Source organism: Capricornis sumatraensis, chromosome 20 (assembly GCF_032405125.1).
Source record: "Capricornis sumatraensis isolate serow.1 chromosome 20, serow.2, whole genome shotgun sequence".
In the NCBI taxonomy this organism is placed as follows: domain Eukaryota; kingdom Metazoa; phylum Chordata; class Mammalia; order Artiodactyla; family Bovidae; genus Capricornis; species Capricornis sumatraensis.
This window is the reverse complement of record NC_091088.1, coordinates 29868681-29887227: the sequence shown is the minus strand read 5'-3', so window position 1 is coordinate 29887227 and position 18547 is coordinate 29868681. Positions and strand designations below refer to the sequence as shown.

The window sequence follows — 18547 nt, the reverse complement described above, 5'->3', positions numbered from 1 at the left end:
AATACTAAGTAAAAAGTCAGGATAAATCGATCAAGAGTTAAGTGTTATTTCCAAATGAAGAAATTATGGGTGATTATTTTTACTTTGCTTATATTTTTATATAATGAATACGGATTATCTTGTGTATAAGACTGTATTGAGTATTAAAGTTGCAGCAGCCTGAGGATGGCAGGCTATGTAAGTGCTTCTCCTGGAAACTGCTATACTAAACTTCAATGCAAAGCCGCCAGGAGACCTGTTTGCTGACTTTCTGGCTGCTGGCTGAATTTTTAATGATGAATCTTGACAGATGAACGTATCAACAGATAACTCTGTTGCTTTTCAGTCGCTAAGTCATTTCCAACTCTTTTGCAACCCCACGGACTGTAACTTCTCTGTCCATGGGATTTCCTAGGCAAGAATACTGGGGTGGGTTACCATGTCCTTCTCTGAGGGATCTTCCCAACCCAGGGATCGAACCCGCACCTCCAGTGTTGGCAGGTGGGTTCCTTACCACTGAGCCACCAGGGAAGCTATCAACAGATAATACCTCCTGAAAGATAATCTGGAGAATCACCAAATGATTACCAACCATGACCAAATAAGTAAGTGTCAAGGAGATGTAAATAGCAAAACGTGCATTTTTAACTACACTACAAAAGCCACATAATAAACCCAAATAAATGTCTGATCTCTTTCAAGCGTTAAAAAAAATAAAAAACCAGTGGACGTTAATGGGAAGTGGGAGTTTTATGGTCATAAGGGATATACTTGCCTCTCTGTAGAACAAATCTGAATTATTGTAGACATCATAAGCCAACAGATTGGTCTGTGTTCCCACTAAAAGAGCATCATAGCCAAGTTCAGGGTTCAGTACTCCTGTGGTCAGGCAGCTGACTGTCTGGTTAATGTTAAGAAGTGAAACATCTGACTCCAGGGGGCTCTGGAGGACCCTGGGTGCACCGAGATGCTGGCTCCGTGAATGAGGGTTGTGAATAAAAACCTACAAGAAAAAGTTAATTACATCCCCTTAACATTAAAAAAAATGCAAAATTAACATATATTTTTATTAAAAGGCTCAGGTTATTAACAGATTACCAATGTTAACAAGAAGGGATTTAATCATCCACCAAACTTAAAAACACCCATACACAGTTCTGTGCATGGCTGGCTTTCAATCACTTCAAACTGTGGAAATCCAATGGCTCTCAGCCTTGTAATGACCAAAATAATGGCCAAGATCTAGTTGTCACTTCCCAGGGCAGCTTACATACAACCAACCGGCAGGACATTCAAGCACTCTTACAAATCAGCCTTTTCCTGGTCAAACTATAGGAAGTTGCTATCAGTTACAATGAGATTGCGCACACACACAAAGATCAGAGAAAACTGAGTAATAAACACTTCATTATCTTTCAGCCCAACACCTAACAAATTCACTTCCTAACCCTTAAAACTGATCGGTAGTAAATCTTATAATCCTAAGGGTCACACAAAGCAAGCTTCTTGAAGGCTTTCATAATCTATACAAGTAGACAGAATTAATTAAGTCAAAGTTAATTAATCTAGCAGTTTCAACTATCACAAATATAATCATCTGAGTGTCCCTACAAATCTTTAAATTTCCCTAGGCTTCGTATGTAAAAGGAGGTTTAGACCAGAAGAAGCATTCTCAAGAGAGGCAATGTTGCTCCCAAGATGGGTAACTGGGTTTGGGGTGGGGGGAATCTGAGACATTAGGCCACAGATACACAGTATAGAAATTTCATTAGGGAAATTTTCATTTTCTGAAGAAAAAAAAAAAAGAGAGAAACTAGAGATCCCTTAAGCCCCCATCTAGTTCTAAAACTTGCTAATTTCATTTTACTTATTTATTTTTGGCAGTGCCGAGTCTCTGTTGCTGCGAGCAGGCTTTTTCCCCAGTTGCCCTGAACAGGGGCTGTTCTCTCGCAGCAGGGCGCAGGCTTCTCCTTGTGGCGGCTTCTCTTGTCGCGGAGCACGGGAACTACGGTTCGTGGGCTTCGGCAGTTGTGGCCCCCAGGCTTGAGAGCACAGGCTCAACAGTTGTGGTTCACGGGCTTAGTTGCTCTGAGAAAATTTTCTAATTTTAAATGAGCATTTCAACTCTTCGGTGTAAATCTGTAACCCAGAGAGGCTGGTTTGGTTGCTCGCCACTCAAAAGGCTAATACCCAAGAGACAAGTGTTGGTGGGAAAGGAAATTTTGCTTTATTCAAGAGGCCAGCTACCTGGGAAGAAGGTGGACTAACATCCTAAGACCATCTTCAAGTTGCCAGATAGGAGAGAAAAGTTTTAAAGGCAATGTGGGCAGGAGGGGCCGCAGGGCATGTGAGCAGCTTGCACACAACTCTTGGACTGGCTGGCATCACGGGCAGGTTTTAAGTCTGGTAGGGGTCTGCTTCCTGTATAAGCAACTTAGGAATGTGTGCCAGACCCTCACAGCTTTCAGGGAACTGGGGGTTTGGTGATTCTATCCTCCAAATTGTTGCCAGTTTCCCAGCTCAAAAGCTTGTTTCTACACCTTCACATTCCTAAACATTAACACTTGAGCCAGCCTTCTGAGACTCAAGGGAGGCCTGGGAGACTAAAGCTTTTCAACAAACAAGAAGTAGAGGACAAGGCTGGTTGGGAGGGGGCTGTCCCAGGAAGGCCCACTAGGGTCCAGCTTGGTTACAGTCTCCCCTTTCCTCTGATACTCCTCAAGCCTGAGGGTGTGGAACAAGAAAGGAAGTAAGAGTTCTGGATAGAGAAGCTAATCATAAACTCAGGAGAGGAACTCAGTTTTAGGGGACTCGGTGTTACATCCAAGCAGGATTAATTTTAAGTTATTATCTAAACAAGGTAACCTGTTCAACAAAAGATAATTTTTACAAGGCTTATTAGACTTAGATGTTCATTGACAGAAGACTGGATAAAGAAGCTGCGGTGCCTATACACAATGGAATACTACTCAGCCGTAAAAAAGGAACAAAGTCAGTTGAACAAAGGCGGATGAACCTAGAGTCTGTCATACAGGGTGAAGTAAGTCAGAAAGAGGAAAACATATATCATATATAAAAAACTATGGAAAAAAACTTATGGAAACTAAAAAATGGAACTGATGAACCTATTTGCAGGGCAGGAATAGAGACGCAGACAGAGAACACAGTGGGGGAAGGAGAAGGTGGCAGGAATTGAGACAGCAGCATTGAGACATATATATTACCATATGTAAAACAGACAGCTGGGGGAAGTCGCTGTGTAACACAGCAAGCTGAACCTGGGGCTCTGTGACAACCTAGAGGGGTGGGATGAGTGAGGTGGGGAGTGGAAGGGAGGTTCAAGAGGGAGGGGACACATGTATACATATGGCTGATTCACGCTGTTTACGGCAGAAACAAACACAACCTTGGAAAGCAATTATCCTCCGATTAAAAATAAATTTTAAAAAAAGACTGATGAGAAACCTATAGAAAAGCTGTGTAGCTACTGACTACTGTGTTCACATTCTCATTTGTGTAATACTTTACAACATGCTTTTATCAACATTACTGCCTTTAGTCCTCTGGATATACAGAAGAGGTCAAAGGGGTTACGGCCTTTCCTTTCCCAAGGTCTCACCACCGATAAGTGACAGGAGTGAGACACAAGCCTGGTGTCAGGCTCCAGTCATCTCCAGCCATATCTTACTTCCTTTCATAATAGTTCTGAACAAAAGAATTCTGACTGAGTCTTCTAGTAATTAGAAAGGCTGAAAAAGAACAGCAAGAAAAATAACCTGTGGACTTCAGGTTCATTGTTATTGGGATGAAAGGAGTTTGAGCTTTGCTGCCAGAGTCCCAGGCGTCTGGTTCCTCCCTAGTCCCCTTCCGCGGAAATCAGTGCCCAGGAGACTCATCTGGCCACAGGCTCAGTCACTGCCAGGGCCTTTATGCAGGGCTCCCCTGGTGGCCCAGGGGCAAAGAATCTGCCTGCCAATACCGGAGACCCACGAGACTCAAGTTCAATCCCTGGGTTGGGAAGATCCCCTGGAGGAGGAAATACCAACCCACTCCTGCATTCTTGCCTAGAAAATTCCATGGACAGATGTGCCTGATGGGGTCCATGAGATCACCAAGAGTCAGACACGACTGAGCACACACGCGCACACACACGCACGGACACACGTGCACGCACACACACAGAGCCTTCAAGCCAAAGAACTGGCTGTAGTTTACACGTTTGTTCTAGCTGAGGGGGTGCTGCTGCAATATATATTCTATGGTGAGAGGAAACATGTCCCCAGATGAACTATGTTCATCCTGCAAGAAACCCCTTTTCAAAATATCCTTGCTCAGGTGCAGAGACCAGATCTCAATAAGTCAGCCCCACCTTCACAACAGAGTCCCACAGAAAATGACAAAATCCTATTTCTAAAGACATGGGCCCCCACAGTCAAGGAGGGCTTCAGTCTTACCAGAGACATTTGTTTTTAAGGGAAATTATATTGTTGTGTGTTGTTTGGATCATAAAATGGTGCCAATTTTTTTTTTTTAAGTCTAAAGATCAGGTCAGAACTTCTCAGATCTGCTTTTGAAGTTCTGAATATAAAGTACCTGATTAGAGAACATAGGAACTTCCATCTCTCCCTTTTCCCCCCGTCTTCAGAAGCTGACCTAGATTAAGGTGTCCCTGCCTCCCTCTCTAGGTCACATTCTAATGAAAGGGTTTCCAGAGAAACCTGCTTCCACTCCCTGCATCTCTGTTGCAGTACCACCCCAGTAATCCTTCATCTAAAACATAAACCAAATCTCAATCACCCACTTTATCAAAAACCAAGGTCTCTGCTGTGGCCTATGAGGCCCTATATGATCCAGCTACTGGCCACCTCACTGCCTCCCTCAATCCATTCCAGTCCCAGAAGCCTTCCTGTGTTTCTGGAATACACCAAGTATACCCTCTACCTCAAAGCCCGTGTGTACTTGCTGATACACTTAACTCCACCTCTCTGCAGGGGCTTGTTTCATTTCCTTCAAACCTCTGATCCACAGTTATCCTATCAGAAGCCTACCTGATCACCCTGTCTAAAACAGCCATTACCCCTCTGCAGACTGTGTGTATCTGTTAACTATCTGGCTCGTTCTCTCAAATGTAACCAACAAGGGAATGGACACAAGTGTTAACGGCTCAGTCGTGTCCAACTCTTTGCAGCCCCATGGACCATAGCTGGCCAGGCTCCTCTGTCCATGGGATTTCCCAGGCAAGAATACTGGAGTGGGTTCCCACTTCCTTCTCAAGTGGCTCTTCCTGACCCTGGAATCGAACTCGTGTCTCCTGTGTCTCCTGCACTGGGCAGTGGGTTCTTTACCAACTAGCGCCACCTGCGAATAAAACCAGTAAGACTTCTTTGTCACTTTCACCCTTGCAGCTGCCGAGTTAAGAACAGTGCCCAGCACACAGCAAGCCCTCAATAAACTCAGGGCTGAGCTAATGTCAATGGGAACTTTTCAGCCCATTTATGTAGCTGCTGTGTACCTACAGAAAAACCAATACGAATTTCTTTCTGGTATTTGTCAGTGTCTCCTCACATTATCACAGCTAACATTAGTGCCAGGCTCTATGCTAAGTGCTTTCCTCCATTATACAACTTAATTGAAATGAATCACTACGTTTTAATTGATGTATCCCAAGGCGGAGCAAATGAGAAAACATATATTGGAGGTGGAAGTGTCTTGAAAACTATAAATCATTATATAAATGTCAACTTGTTAAATCCAAGCTGGGTCAGAGAACAGGCACTCTAATCTCATTTCTACCACTTTCCAGTTGAGCAACCTCAAACATTGCTTTGAACCTCTCTGAACCATTATTTCTAATCAGTAAAGTGGGAGTAACAAAAAGAAAATAACGGTTAACAATTAGTGACTACTGCCTATATGCCAAGAGCATGACACATAGTAACTTACTTAATCCTCTTAACAACTCTATGTGGTAGATACTATTAAGCACCTTGCCCAAGGTCATGAAATCAGTAGGTACCAAAGCCAGGATCTACCACACCTGTGCTATGCTACAGCAGTTGGCAATTTAGCAAGGACGCTGAGATAATTAATGTAATAAGGCTTTGTAACTGTTAGCAGTCATTAAGCTCGGCGTCACTGTATTCCATGTTTTTCGGGCATTCCTCCATCAGCACATAGTGCCCTGATTTGCCCCTGTCTGTTGTCCCTCTGGACCAGAAGCTTTCTGAAAATACGGACTCCAGCTTTATCTCTGAATCCCCAAGATCTAGTACAAAGAAGGTGTTCAGTAAGTCTGGTGAGATGTTGAATGACCGTATCTTTTTCGTCTCCGCGACGCCCACACTTTGCACAGCACAGGGTACACAGTAAGCCCCTAACAGGTACTTAGTGAATAAATTACGGGAAGAGACATGAATGTACATAGATAAAGATCAAAGGAGCAATTTGAATCATTTAAGTTAGAGATATCTATTTTTTTTTTTCCTGCCGTAGAGTTGTTTGCCTCTAAGAGGCAGTCTGAGATGGTAGAACGTTCCCAGCGAAGGGCAGAGACTCTGGGCTTGAATCTGGGGTCCTCCATTACTACTAACCCTGACCAAGGCCTTCCCTGCAGGGGACTTCTCTTCTCTATGCTCCCTGTCTGTAAAGAGACTGCAACATCATCCGAGTCTAAGAGCCTGAAGACAAGTTAACTGTTCAGAAGGGCCGTTCCGCTTTGTTATTCAGGATTTCTGCGCAGAACGGAGAGCCGGCTAGACTGCTGACCCGTTGCCTGGCAACCCTGGCTGGGGGCGGGGTCTGAGAATGAGCGGCGGGATTGCCAGGACGCGGCCCGCGGAAGTCGTGGGGACTCCGGGGGCCCGGGCCCCGTGCGGGTGGGAATGGGTGGGAGCGGTTACCTTGCCCGCTTGGGTAGCGGCCGCCAGGCACGGGTGAGTCCCGTCGTAGCGCCCTACGGCCACCATGCGGGGGCTGATTTTGTGGCGCAGTTTCAGGGTGAACACGGGCTGCAGCATGTTGGCGGCGGTTCAAGAGAAGAGGGCTAGTGGCCCGAGACCGGCGCTGCGGACCCGGCCTCAGCGAGGCGTTGAGAGGCGCGGAAACCGGACCGGACCGGTCTGGCTACATCAGGCGAGGCGGGAAACTGATGCGAACTTGACTCGGACCCCAGGCCGCGAGCTCTTTCTGCGGCTGCGCAGGCCCGCCCACCGAGTTCTGCAGCTGCGCGGTCGGGCCTCAAGCACTGCTGAGGCTGAACTTGGGTCTCGCGGTTGGGGTCTTGCCATTTTCCTGCTGTAACTTACCATCGTTGGGTTCAACTCAACTACGGGTCTACCGTGGCGGTGTTTGAGCCATCGCACCCCTGGGGCTTCTTATTCTAGCAGCACCACAACCAAGCTGCCCAACTGTTGCAGCCTACATTTATTTCTATCTACTCCATTCCAAGGGCTTATTCAATAAATATACCTTGAATGTGTGTGTTAGTCGCTCAGGCGTGTCCGACTCCTTGCGACGCTATGGACTGTAGCCCGCCAAGCTCCTCTGTCCATGAAATTCTCTAGGCAAGAAATACTGGAGTGGGTAGCCATTCACTTCTCCAGGGGATCTTCCCCAGCCAGGGATCGAACCCTCATCTCTTGCATTGCAGGCAGATTACCTTCTGAGCCACCAGGGAAGTCCAAGGGGGCGACTAGCATCACCGACTCAATGAACAGGAGTTTGAGCAAACTCTGGGAGACAGTGAAGGACAGGCAAGCCTGGCTCACTGCAGTCCTTGGGGTCACAAAGAGTTGGACATGATTTAGTGACTGAAAGACAAAAATGCCTTGAATATCTACACTTCTTACTTTAGCTGTTATGTTGATGCCCACAGTAATTACTTAATATATCAATCCTCTGGGGAAAAAAAATCATACTTTAAACTCTCATCTTTAAGTAGTTCTTTATCAATTTCTTAGCATTCATTCAGACATTTATTTTTTGAGACTTTACTATGTTTACAGAGGATGAGATGGTTGGATGGCATCACCGATTCAATGGACAAGAGTTTGAGTAAACTCTGGGAGTTGGTGATAGACAGGGAGGCCTGGTGTGCTGCAATCCATGGGGTCGCAAAAAGTTGGACAAGATTGAGCGACTGAACTGAACTATGTGTCAGGCCCTATTCTAGTAGTAGAGATTATGGCAGTAAACATAAGACAAACCTCCCGTCTCCTGAAGCTGACAGACAAGTCAGAGGAGACAAACACTAAATGAGAAATACATGTGGGAAGTCTTTTGGTGGTAAGTGGTAAAGAGGAAAGAGAGATGGAAGTTTGGAGAAAGTGCAATTTTAAGTAAGGTAGTAGGGAGACATCCCTGGTAGTTTAGTGGTTAAGAATTTGCCTGCCAGTGCAGGGAACATGGGTTCTATTCCTGGTCCAGGAAGATTCCACATGCCATGGGGCGACTAAGCCTGTGTGCCACGACTACTGAGCCTGCACACCTAGAGCCCACGCTCTGCAACGACAGAAGCCATCGGAATGAGAAGCCTGTGAACTGCAACTAGGGAAAGTGAAAGTTGCTCAGTCATGTCCCACTCTTTGCGATCTCATGGAATGTAGCCTGCCAGCTTCCCATGTCCATGGAATTCTCCAGGCCAGAGTACTGGAGTGGGCAGCCATTCCCTTCTCCAGGGGTTCTTCCCAACCCAGGGATTGAACCCAGGTCTCCCTCATTGCAGGTGGGTTCTATACCATCTGAGCCACCAAGAAAGCAACAGAGAGTAGCAGAGAGTAACCCACAATCACTGCAACTAGAAGAAGCCCATGCACCACAACAAAGACCCAGCCAGCCAAAATAAATAATTTTTTAAAATATGGTGGTAGGGAAGAGACCTCACTGAGAAAGTGACATTCAGGCAAGAATCTAAAAGGGAATCAGTTTTGAGGAAGTGTGTTTCAGCAGAGGAAATTCAGGTGCAAAGACACTAAGGGATCGCTCTGGCTGACTTCCAAAAATAAACATTTAAGGCGGAGGGATGAGATGAGTGGGAACCAACAGAGGAGACTGAGGAGGAAGCTAAGTGAAGAGAATGTTGCCAGGAGGAGGAAAATCACTGTGTCAGATGTTGAACGTAGGTCTTGAAAGATGGGCTCTAGAATATTCTTGATATTTGCATTTTGCAATTACAGCTGTTCAAATGAGCATCTTTTTTCAAGCCTATGGGGGGTGTCCGTGACTAGTTGTAATCTCTTTGGGAGATAATGTCTAAAGACTAAATTTGAGGGCCTTGATGGAAGGTAGGGCTTTCCTCATAGCTCAGTTGGTAAAGAATCCGCCTGCAATGCAGGAGACCCCAATTCGATTCCTGAGTCAGGTAGATCCCCTGGAGAAGTGATAGGCTACCCACTCCAGTATTCTTGGGCTTCCCTGGTGTCTCAACTGGTAAAGAATCCGCCTGCAATGCCAGAGACCTGGGTTCAATCCCTGGGTCGGGAAGATATCCTGGAGAAGGAAATGGCAACTCATTCCAGTACCCTTGCCTGGAAAGTCCCATGGATGGAGGAGCCTGGTTGACTACAGTCCATGGGATTACAAAGAGTCAGACACAACTGAGCGACTTCACTTTCTTTTCTTTATTTTCCTCCCCTCAACCCCTAGACTCTGTCTCCAGGAAGGCATCATCTCACTGAATCCACTTTGCTAATAGCTGAGCACAGGCTGACAGGCCATCTCTCCTAGAACAGCTTGAAAAGAATAAATCTCTAATAGAGGTCATCTCACATTTACTGACGGTCTCCATATGCTAAGTCAGTGTTCAATGAATTAGGGACATTAGGGACACTGTGGCAATCCAGGAAGACATACTCTGTGCCCTTATGGAAGTTACACCTAGAAGTATATTTGTTTGCTAATACACTACCATAACAAAATACTACAAACTGGGTAGCTTCAACAACAAAAATTTGTGTGATCACAGTTCTAAAGGCTGGAAGTCCAAGATGCCAAAACAGGTGATTTCTCCTGGAGCCTCTATCCTCAGCTTGCAAATGGCCACCCTCTTGCTGCCTCTTCCTACAGTACCTCTGTACATTCACCCTTCTTTGTGTGCCCAAATTTCCTCTTCTTCTGAGGACAGCAGTCATATTGGATCAGGGCCTGCCCTAAGGATCTCATTTTAACGTAATCACCTCTTTAAAGGTCCCATCTCCAGATACAGTCACATTCTGGGGTATAGGGGTCAGGACTTCAACAAATGAATTGAGGGGGACACAATTCAGTCTGTAACAAGGGGACAGGGAGCAACAGACATTAAACATGAAAGCAAGTACGATTGCTTTTTCTGGAGATAAAGCTGATACGCCAAGGCTCAGAAAAGGCTTTTCAGAGGAAATGACATTTGAACCAAGAGCTCCGTGACAAGACAGTGGCAGCCAAGAGAAGATGTGGGGGAAGGTCCTTCCAAACAGAGGGAACAGCTGGGTCCAAGGCCCAGGGATGGGCATGTTTGAAGATCAGAAACACAATAAGGTGGCTGGAGCCTAGTGAGTGAGAAAGAGGCCAGGAGGGGCCACACCAGGAAGCTTGCCTGTTGGTCTTTAGCAGGCAGACAGCAGATATCCATGGCCTGCTGGTTATCCATGTAAGGGTGGTCTTAGACTCGTCCACTGTGCTGAGCCTCACTCACTCTGTACTGCCTGGGTGGTCTGCAAGAGTTGCTTTCACTCTTCACTGCAGGACAGTACCAACACCAGCAGCAGCAGCACTGAACATTTAATAAGCATTTTCTAGGTGCCACTCCAAGTACTTTATATGGGCCTTCCCTGGTGGTCCAGTGGTTAACAATCTGCCTGCCAATGCAGAAGACACAGGTTCGATCCCTGGTCTGGGAACATTCCACATGCTGCAGGGCAACTAAGCCCATGGGCCACAACTACTGAGCCCATGCTCCACAACAAGAGAAGCCACCGCAGTGAGAAGCTGGCACACCACAATTAGAAAGTAGCCCCTGCTCCCCACAACTGGAGAAAACCCTCACGCAGCAACAAAGACCCAGTGGAGCCAAAAATAAACAAATAAAGCTAATTTTAAAAATTAAGAAAAATAAATGATTAAAAAATACTTTATATGGATCATCTCTTAATCCTCCAATAACCCTGTGAGGCAGGTCCTACTTTTATGCCATTTGACAGATGACAAACCCTTACCAGTGTCACCTCCTCCCTTCATAACTCTTCACTGGCTCCTCATTTTTAGCCAAAGTAAGTTCAAGGTCTTTGAGAGATGACACAAAGACCTTCAAGTTCTGACCCCTGCTGGCCTCTGCAGCCTCCTCTTCTACTGCCTCTTGCCACAAGCTCACTCCCTCCTCACAGGCTTTCTTGGCCTCTCTGCCTTTGCTCACACTGGCCCTCTGCCTGAAGCATTCTCACCCTCACCTCATAGGTTGGACGGCACCACTGCAGGGGGTCTCTCTCACATTTGGGAGGTACCCGCCGTTCCTCTGTGCTTCCATCAGTCCCCCAACGATATCATCCACCATACTGGGGCTATTTGAGTCTTTGCATCATATCCCTACCCACTCCAGTATTCTTGTCAGGAAAATGCCATGAACAGAGGAGCCTGGCAAGCCTGGCATCCATGGGGTTGCAGAGGTGGACACGATTTAGTAATTAAACAGCAACAACATCACAACTCTAATTAGAAACAGCATGGATCCACAGAAGGGCAGAGAATCCTCATCTAAACCCTGATCAGGGCAGGAGACTTGGAAGCCTTCCAACAAGGGCCAGGAGAGGCTGGCCCACAGTTTTTCTCTACCTCTCATACCCCACTAGGAATCACTGGCTTTTCAGAGAGGGCATATCTCCACATTTCTGAGATCTGAGGCTCCTTCCTGGGGACCCAGGACTTGGAGGGGAGGGGCTGGCTGTAGGTTGGCAGCAGTCCATAGCAGGGAAGCCCACAAGCCTTGACAGCCTGCAGATCTGGGTTCAAATTCCTCCTCAGTCAGTCCCTAGCTGAGACTGAGGCCCATCATTTAATCCTCCCGCTCACATTTATTGAGGGCCTTCTCTGTGCCAGGCACTGGACACACTAACTGACTGGGTCCTCACAGCCACCCTCTGAGAGAGATTCTGTCATCATCCCATTTTATAAGAGAGAAAACTGAGTGGTGAGAGGTCCCATAACCTAAGCCCAAGGCCACACAGCTGGTAAGTGGCAGAACCAGGGTGGCCAGCCCAGGGGGTCTGAGCTCCAGAGTCTGAGCCATGAGTCTCCTGCAGTCAACACCCCAAGTACTTGTGTCTCTTTTAAAAAAGAGAAAGATGAATAATAGTACTACTTCTGGAGAACATTGTTGTGGGAATTAGACCAACTAATATAAGTAAAGCATTTAAAGCAATGCCTGGCCCTTAATAAGAGATCCCATAAGTGGTTATTATCATTGTTATCATCAGGTTATTAATTTTACCTCTAGGTGAAAAGGCTGCTTTTGACCTGTTGCTCAGTCGCTCGGTCGTTTCTGACTCCTTGTGATCCCATGGACTGCAGCATGCCAGGCTTCCCTGTCCTTCACCATGTCCAGGAGTTTGCTCAAACTCATGTCCATTGAATTGGTGATGCCATCCAACTATCTCATCCTCTGTCGCCCTCTCCTCCTCCTGCCCTCAATCTTTCCCAGCATCATTAAGGTTGCTATTGTAATATTCAGTTCAGTCACTCAGTTGTGGCCGACTCTTTGTGAACCCATGGCCTGCAGCACGCCAGGCTTCCCTGTCCATCACCAACTTGCTCAAACTCATGCCTGAGTCGGTGATGCCATCCAACTATATTGTAATATAGTTGGTATCTTTTCTCTCTCTCTCTCTCTTTTTTTAAGAGTAGGTGGCTTAATTCCCAATATCGTTTCAGCTCTGGGATCAGAAAACCAAACTCACTAATTAAAGGCTGGTGGGACTCGGTGAGACAGAGAATTTAGAACCTGAGTTACAGGGGCCTCTGGCCACATCTGCTACTGCCCTCACCTCGCCTATGCAAAGCACCCCCACTAGAGGGTGTGCAGGGGTAAAGAAAGGAGGCTCTCACACGTTAGGACTCCGGATTAAAGGCCTAGAGGGAACTGGGGTGGACGGCCCCCAGGACCCGAGGCCTCCACTGGTCCAGTCAACATCAGGGATGTAGACTGGGGCAAGGATCAGCCGGAGATGGAGTTCTGCCTTTTTATTTACGCACTGTGCTGTTTGCTGTGGTTATAGCAAGCTTGCTTTACTTTTGTGATAAAACGTGTACACGACTTAAAAATAAAGGAGTATGAGGGTGAGGGCTCTCTGTGCCCTTTGGAGATCCACAGCCTCTCCCTACCAGTTGCCCCAGAACCTGCCAGTAAAGGACCCCAGGCTCAAGTTTCCCTGACATTAAGAGAGTCGCCATTAGCATCCCTCCACAACACCTGGAGGGCAGGGGCCGGGACACTGGGGCAGAGCACAGCGCACAGAGCCTGGCTGTGTGAGAACGGTTCACAGGCAGCCTCCTTGGATGCCCGATCCATCCGTCTCTCATCACGTGACTCCCTGCTGACTGTGGGATGCCGGGGCCGTGAGGGTGAGGCCATTCACGTGGCTCTTTGTCAGTCCATGTCACTCACAAGAAATGAGTACAAGACTCGTATTCAAAGCCTCGTCACAGCATGTCACGTATGCAAAACAGAAACAGCTGCTTTTGGGTCAGCAGACAGGAAAAAGCTACATCATCATCATCATCATAGGAGCTATATCTGTTGAACACTTCCCGTGTAGCAGACTCTCAATTATTCACCTGTATTTTCACAAGTGCCCAGTGCCCCAGTGCATTCTCTCGCTCTCACACACAGCATTTCTGCTTTATTTTCTTCATAGTGTTTATCTCTTTCTGAGATGATCTTCCTTAATTCTTTTTTAAGAAAACACCTATTTATTTTTATTTTATATCCTGGCTGCGGTGGGTCTTCGTTGCTGCGCCAGGGCTTTCTCCAGTTGCGGCGAGCGGGCGCTGCTCTCTAGCTGTGCTGCTCGGGCTTCTCACTGAGGTGGGTTCTCTAATTGCGGAGCGCAGGCTCTCGGCATGTGGGCTCTGGAGTTGCAACTCGAAGACTCCAGAGTGCGGCCTCCACACTTGTAATGTATGGGCTTAGTTGCTCTGAGACACGTGGAATCTTCCTGACCAGGGATCAAACTGGGGTCCCTTGCATTGCAAGGTGGATTCGTAATCACTAGACCACCAGGGAAGACCCTCCCTTTTTAGAAAAAAAAAAAAAAAGATTTATTTATTTCTATTTTATTTCCTTCTTTCTTTCTTTGGCTTTGCCACTCGGCTTGCAGGATCTTAGTTCCCTGACCAGGGGTAGAATCTGTGCCCCTAAAGTGTAAGCTTAGAGTCCTAACCGTTGAACCACCAGGGAATTCCCCCATTATTTCTTAACTGTTCTTTTGTTTTTTTGTCTCTCTGAGCTAGAATTCAAGTCTCTTGTCCACTTTTGGTAGGGCAGCCCAGTCCCTACCTACCCCTACACTGCTGCCTCGAGAGAAATCAGGCAGATGGGGGTCAATGTATTATTTTATCCCTGGTAAGAAATGATAATGGAGAATGTGACTTCTACAGGCCAGAAAATGAGCTGGCTAATCCTGAATGCCAGCATCGGGAGATGTGTTCATCCCTGGAAAGCCACCGGCCACGTCCTAAGGGCAGACCTCTCTCACCGCACATCCAGGGGTAGGCAGGCCAGCTCTCTGGAGGCGGCTGAGCTGCGCACCCCAGGGGTAGGAGCGGAACAGCGGGAGGCAAGGACACCAGGACTGCTGCGCCCTGCTCTTGCCCTCTCTGCAAAGAATACTCCAGCCTAATGTCATCCAAGCATCTTCAGCACTTTCTGACAAAAAGGGAATGCACTTTATTATTTTATTATTTCTTTTCTCTGGCCGCACCACACACCGTGTGGGATCCTAGTTCCCCAGACCCCATGCCGTGGAAGCGCAGCATCCGATCTAATGGACCACCAGGCAAGTCCATAGCTGCAGTTTAGATATCTGGTCGATGGATGATGGTCGATTCAGACAAGTCAGCATTCACTTAAATAACTCACTGGCAGGACTTACTGCACCACCTTACAGTTCCCTCCACCCAGAATGCTCAGCTTGCAGGTCATTTCAAGCCTGACTCCCATGTGTCCATCAGATTTCAGCTCAACACTTTCCTTCTCAAATAGGCCTGCCCAGGGCCCTCATCTTTCTCTCTCATGACCCTGCTTCTCTTAACCCCACCGTGTAGGACAGGCCTTCATAATTTCTCCCCACTGAAAGATTCAAAATAGATCCTATGGTTTTGTACTACTGAGCATTGAGAAGTGATGCCTCTTTCTTTTTCTTGTTTTTGTACCATGACACCCACAAGACCATGCCTGACATTGTGGGCATAGTCTAAGCATGATTCATGATGAGCCAGAGCCTCCTGAAGTGCAGAGGGGACCATGGGGGAGTGATTACCGTCCTTGTGCATGAGGGTACTCATTGGTTTTGTTGTTTTAGCTGCTAAGCCGCATCTGACCCTTTTGCAACAGCATGGACTGTACTCCTCCAGGCTCCTCTGTCCATGGGATTTCCTAGGCAAGGATACTGAAGTGGGTTGCCATTTCCTTCTCCAGGGGATCTTCCTGCCCCAAGTATCGAACCTGTGTCCCCTGCACCGGTAGGTGAATTCTTCACCACTGAGTCACCAGGGAAGCCCACAGATGAGGACCAAGAGTCAAGGTTCTCTCTATAGAAACAACAATAAAGCAACCACTTTGATGCATCACATTCTCACCGATTTAGTAAGTTACATTTAAAGACTTTTTAGGAAACTAAAGACTTTTTTCTAGCAGGATTTAAATATTATAAAAGCCCTGCCAAGGATTTCACTTAAAGATACATATTTTGATTGAGTTTTGTTCTTGTTCTAATACTTTCTGGCTTTACGCATAAGCTTTTGATTTTGAAGTCCTTATGTAACATACATGAGTTTTGTTTTTTTTTTAATCTAAAAATCTACTCTCTTTAATCTTTTTGTTGTTGTCATTTATGAAAAACTCCTTCCACAGTCATCTCCACCTGCCAAGCCCACAGTGGTAAGGTATTGATTGATGGGAAGGCGTGGCCAGAGATGTGCTGACAAGTCGGCTCTGCCAGGGCAATGAAGACCCAAGAGTCTTCAAGTGATTTTGAAATTAGAGGAGCCCACACAGGATAGAGGGCTTCCCAGGTGGCTCAGTGGTAAAGAATCTGCCTGCCAATGCAGGAGACACAAGTTTGATCCCTGGGTTGGGAAGATCCCCTGGTGAAGGAAATGGCAACCCACTCCAGTATTTTTGCCTGGATAATCCCATGGACAGAGGAGCCTGGCGAGCTACAGTCCACGGAGTCAAAAAGAGTTGGACACAACTGAGCAACTAAACAACAAAACAACACAGGATGGCAGTAGTCCAACATCCAAGGAGGAGCGGAACTGGTTCCTGGCCCAGTCCACCCCCGGGTTCAGATCAAAGCTGATGGCTGGAGTCTGTTCCAGTTTCCAAGAAGTGTGCTCTTTATTGCTCCCTGGGGCCATACATGGGTGTGGGCAGCATGGGACGCTGGCTGAGGCTTGCCTCGGCTTTTGTAACCTCCTACTTGGATAGAAAGTCAACCTCTGGGCACCTGGTCTGGGAAGTTTGAGTTTTCTATCTTTGTAGGAACTCCTGAAAGCAGTGTGTAGCTTTGCAGATCTGAGCTCTCTTATCTTCAGGGGACATAGCATACTAAAGGCAACTCCAAGTTTCATTTGCATAGTCATGTCATTTCCCAGGAGGAAAGGGCCAGAGAGGTGGCCACCCCAAGTTTCTAACCAAGGCAAGAATCACTGTCCAGACCCTGTTTGAATATGTCCCTCGATTTAAGGGCTTATGAGTCTCATGGAGGCCGTTACATCTGAACATGATTCTCAGAAATCTCTTCTTATATTGGTCCACGTATCAATCTTTCTGTAGAAACAGACAGAAGGACTTCATTGCTATCCCCATGTGGGCTCCTTGGGGGTTTAAAGATGTATCATCTTCCCTCCATGACTTTTTTTATGCTAAATACCCCAAGGTGGATCCTTCACAGGTTTGGGAGTTTGGGAGGATGAAATCTCTAGTTCCTTACCCACCTGGACACATTGAACTGTCACTTCTTCCTTAAAGAGCCTGCTTTGAAATTAATAGAACTTAAAAGACAACAGAACCTATTGTTCTATTGTCTCCAGGCTTCACTGGTGGCTCAGTGGTAAAGAATCTCCCCACCAACGCAGGAGACACAGGTTTGAGCCCTAGTCCAGAAAGATCCCATATGCCTTGGAGCAGCTAAGCCCATGCACCACAGCTACTAAGCCTGTGCTCCACAGCCAGAGAGCCACAGGTACTGAAACCCTCAGCCCTGGAGCACGTGCTCCGAAGCAAGAAAAGCCACTGCAATGAGGAGCCCACTCACTGCGACTGGAGAGCAGCCCCAACTGGCTGCAACTAGAGAAAGTCGCAGAGCAATGAAGAGCCAGCAAAAAGTAAACTACTAAAAAACCTTCAGATCAGACCCATGGGTTCTATTATTATCCCCATTTTACAGTTGAGAAAACTGAGGTACAGAATCCACGCTCTGCAACAAGAGAAGCCACTGCATGAGACGTCCTCAAACCACAACTAGAGAGAAGCTCACACAGCAACAGAGACCCAGCACGGCCAAACACAAATAAATAAACAAAATTATTTTTAAAGACTTTTGTCTCACTTTTAAGTTTTTTTTTTTAATTGTGGACCATGTTAAAGTCTTTACTGAATTTGTTACAATATTGTTTCTGTTTCATGTTTTGATTTTTTTAGCCAGGAGGCATGTGGGATCCTAGCTTCCCAACCTGGGATCAAACTCACACCCTCTGCATCAGAAGGCAAAGTCTTAACTGCTGGACCACCAGGGAAGTCCTTTGAGGAACAGAACTTTAAAGCAGATATAATGTATTATGAGTCCTCCCCTCCTACACACAGAGACGTCCTTACCCTCCACCTGCCTCAAGCTCCCAGGGATAAAGCAGAGGCAATGACAACAGCACCACCCAGAGAACAGGGGTGTCAGGCCGCCGTGACATTCTCCAACAGCGACACCAGGAGACAAAGATCAGAGCTATTTTTTGAAAGACAAAAGCAAATGGCCAAAGTGCTCAAGCTTCATGGGTTTCTACAAGACAGAGAAGACATGCTCAGTGGGCTGAATGAAGGTGTGGATAGGACTTGGGAAACCAACATGGGAAAAGGAGGCACCTGAACTGTATCCCCCGCAAAAAGGGGTGATGGATTTCTAACCCCCAGTGTCTCAGAATGTGACCTTATTTGGAATCGGGGTCTTTACAAAAATAATCAAGTTAAAAGAGGTTGTTGTTGTTTAGTCTCTGAGTCGTGTCTGACTCTTTTGAGACTCCAATGACTGTAGCCCACAAGGCTCCTCTGCCCATGAGATTTCCTAGGCAAGAATACTGCAGTGGGGACTTCCTTGGTGGTCCAGTGGTT

General features: G+C 46.7%; 1 protein-coding gene across 2 annotated transcripts in view; it reads right to left on the bottom strand.

The window, feature by feature from the left end:
• The window catches only part of BBS2 (Bardet-Biedl syndrome 2), a 107339-nt gene that overhangs the window by 21962 nt on the left and 66830 nt on the right, over positions 1-18547 (bottom strand). The window contains exons 1-2 of one of the 2 annotated variants that reach the window (XM_068992042.1): positions 6879-6995; positions 755-982 (exon numbers count right to left, since the gene is read on the bottom strand). In XM_068992042.1, the coding sequence (XP_068848143.1) occupies positions 755-982; positions 6879-6995 (345 nt within the window). Of the gene's footprint in view, positions 1-750; positions 983-6878; positions 6996-18547 lie in introns of those variants that run through there. The other variant, XM_068992043.1, reaches the window with a different exon arrangement.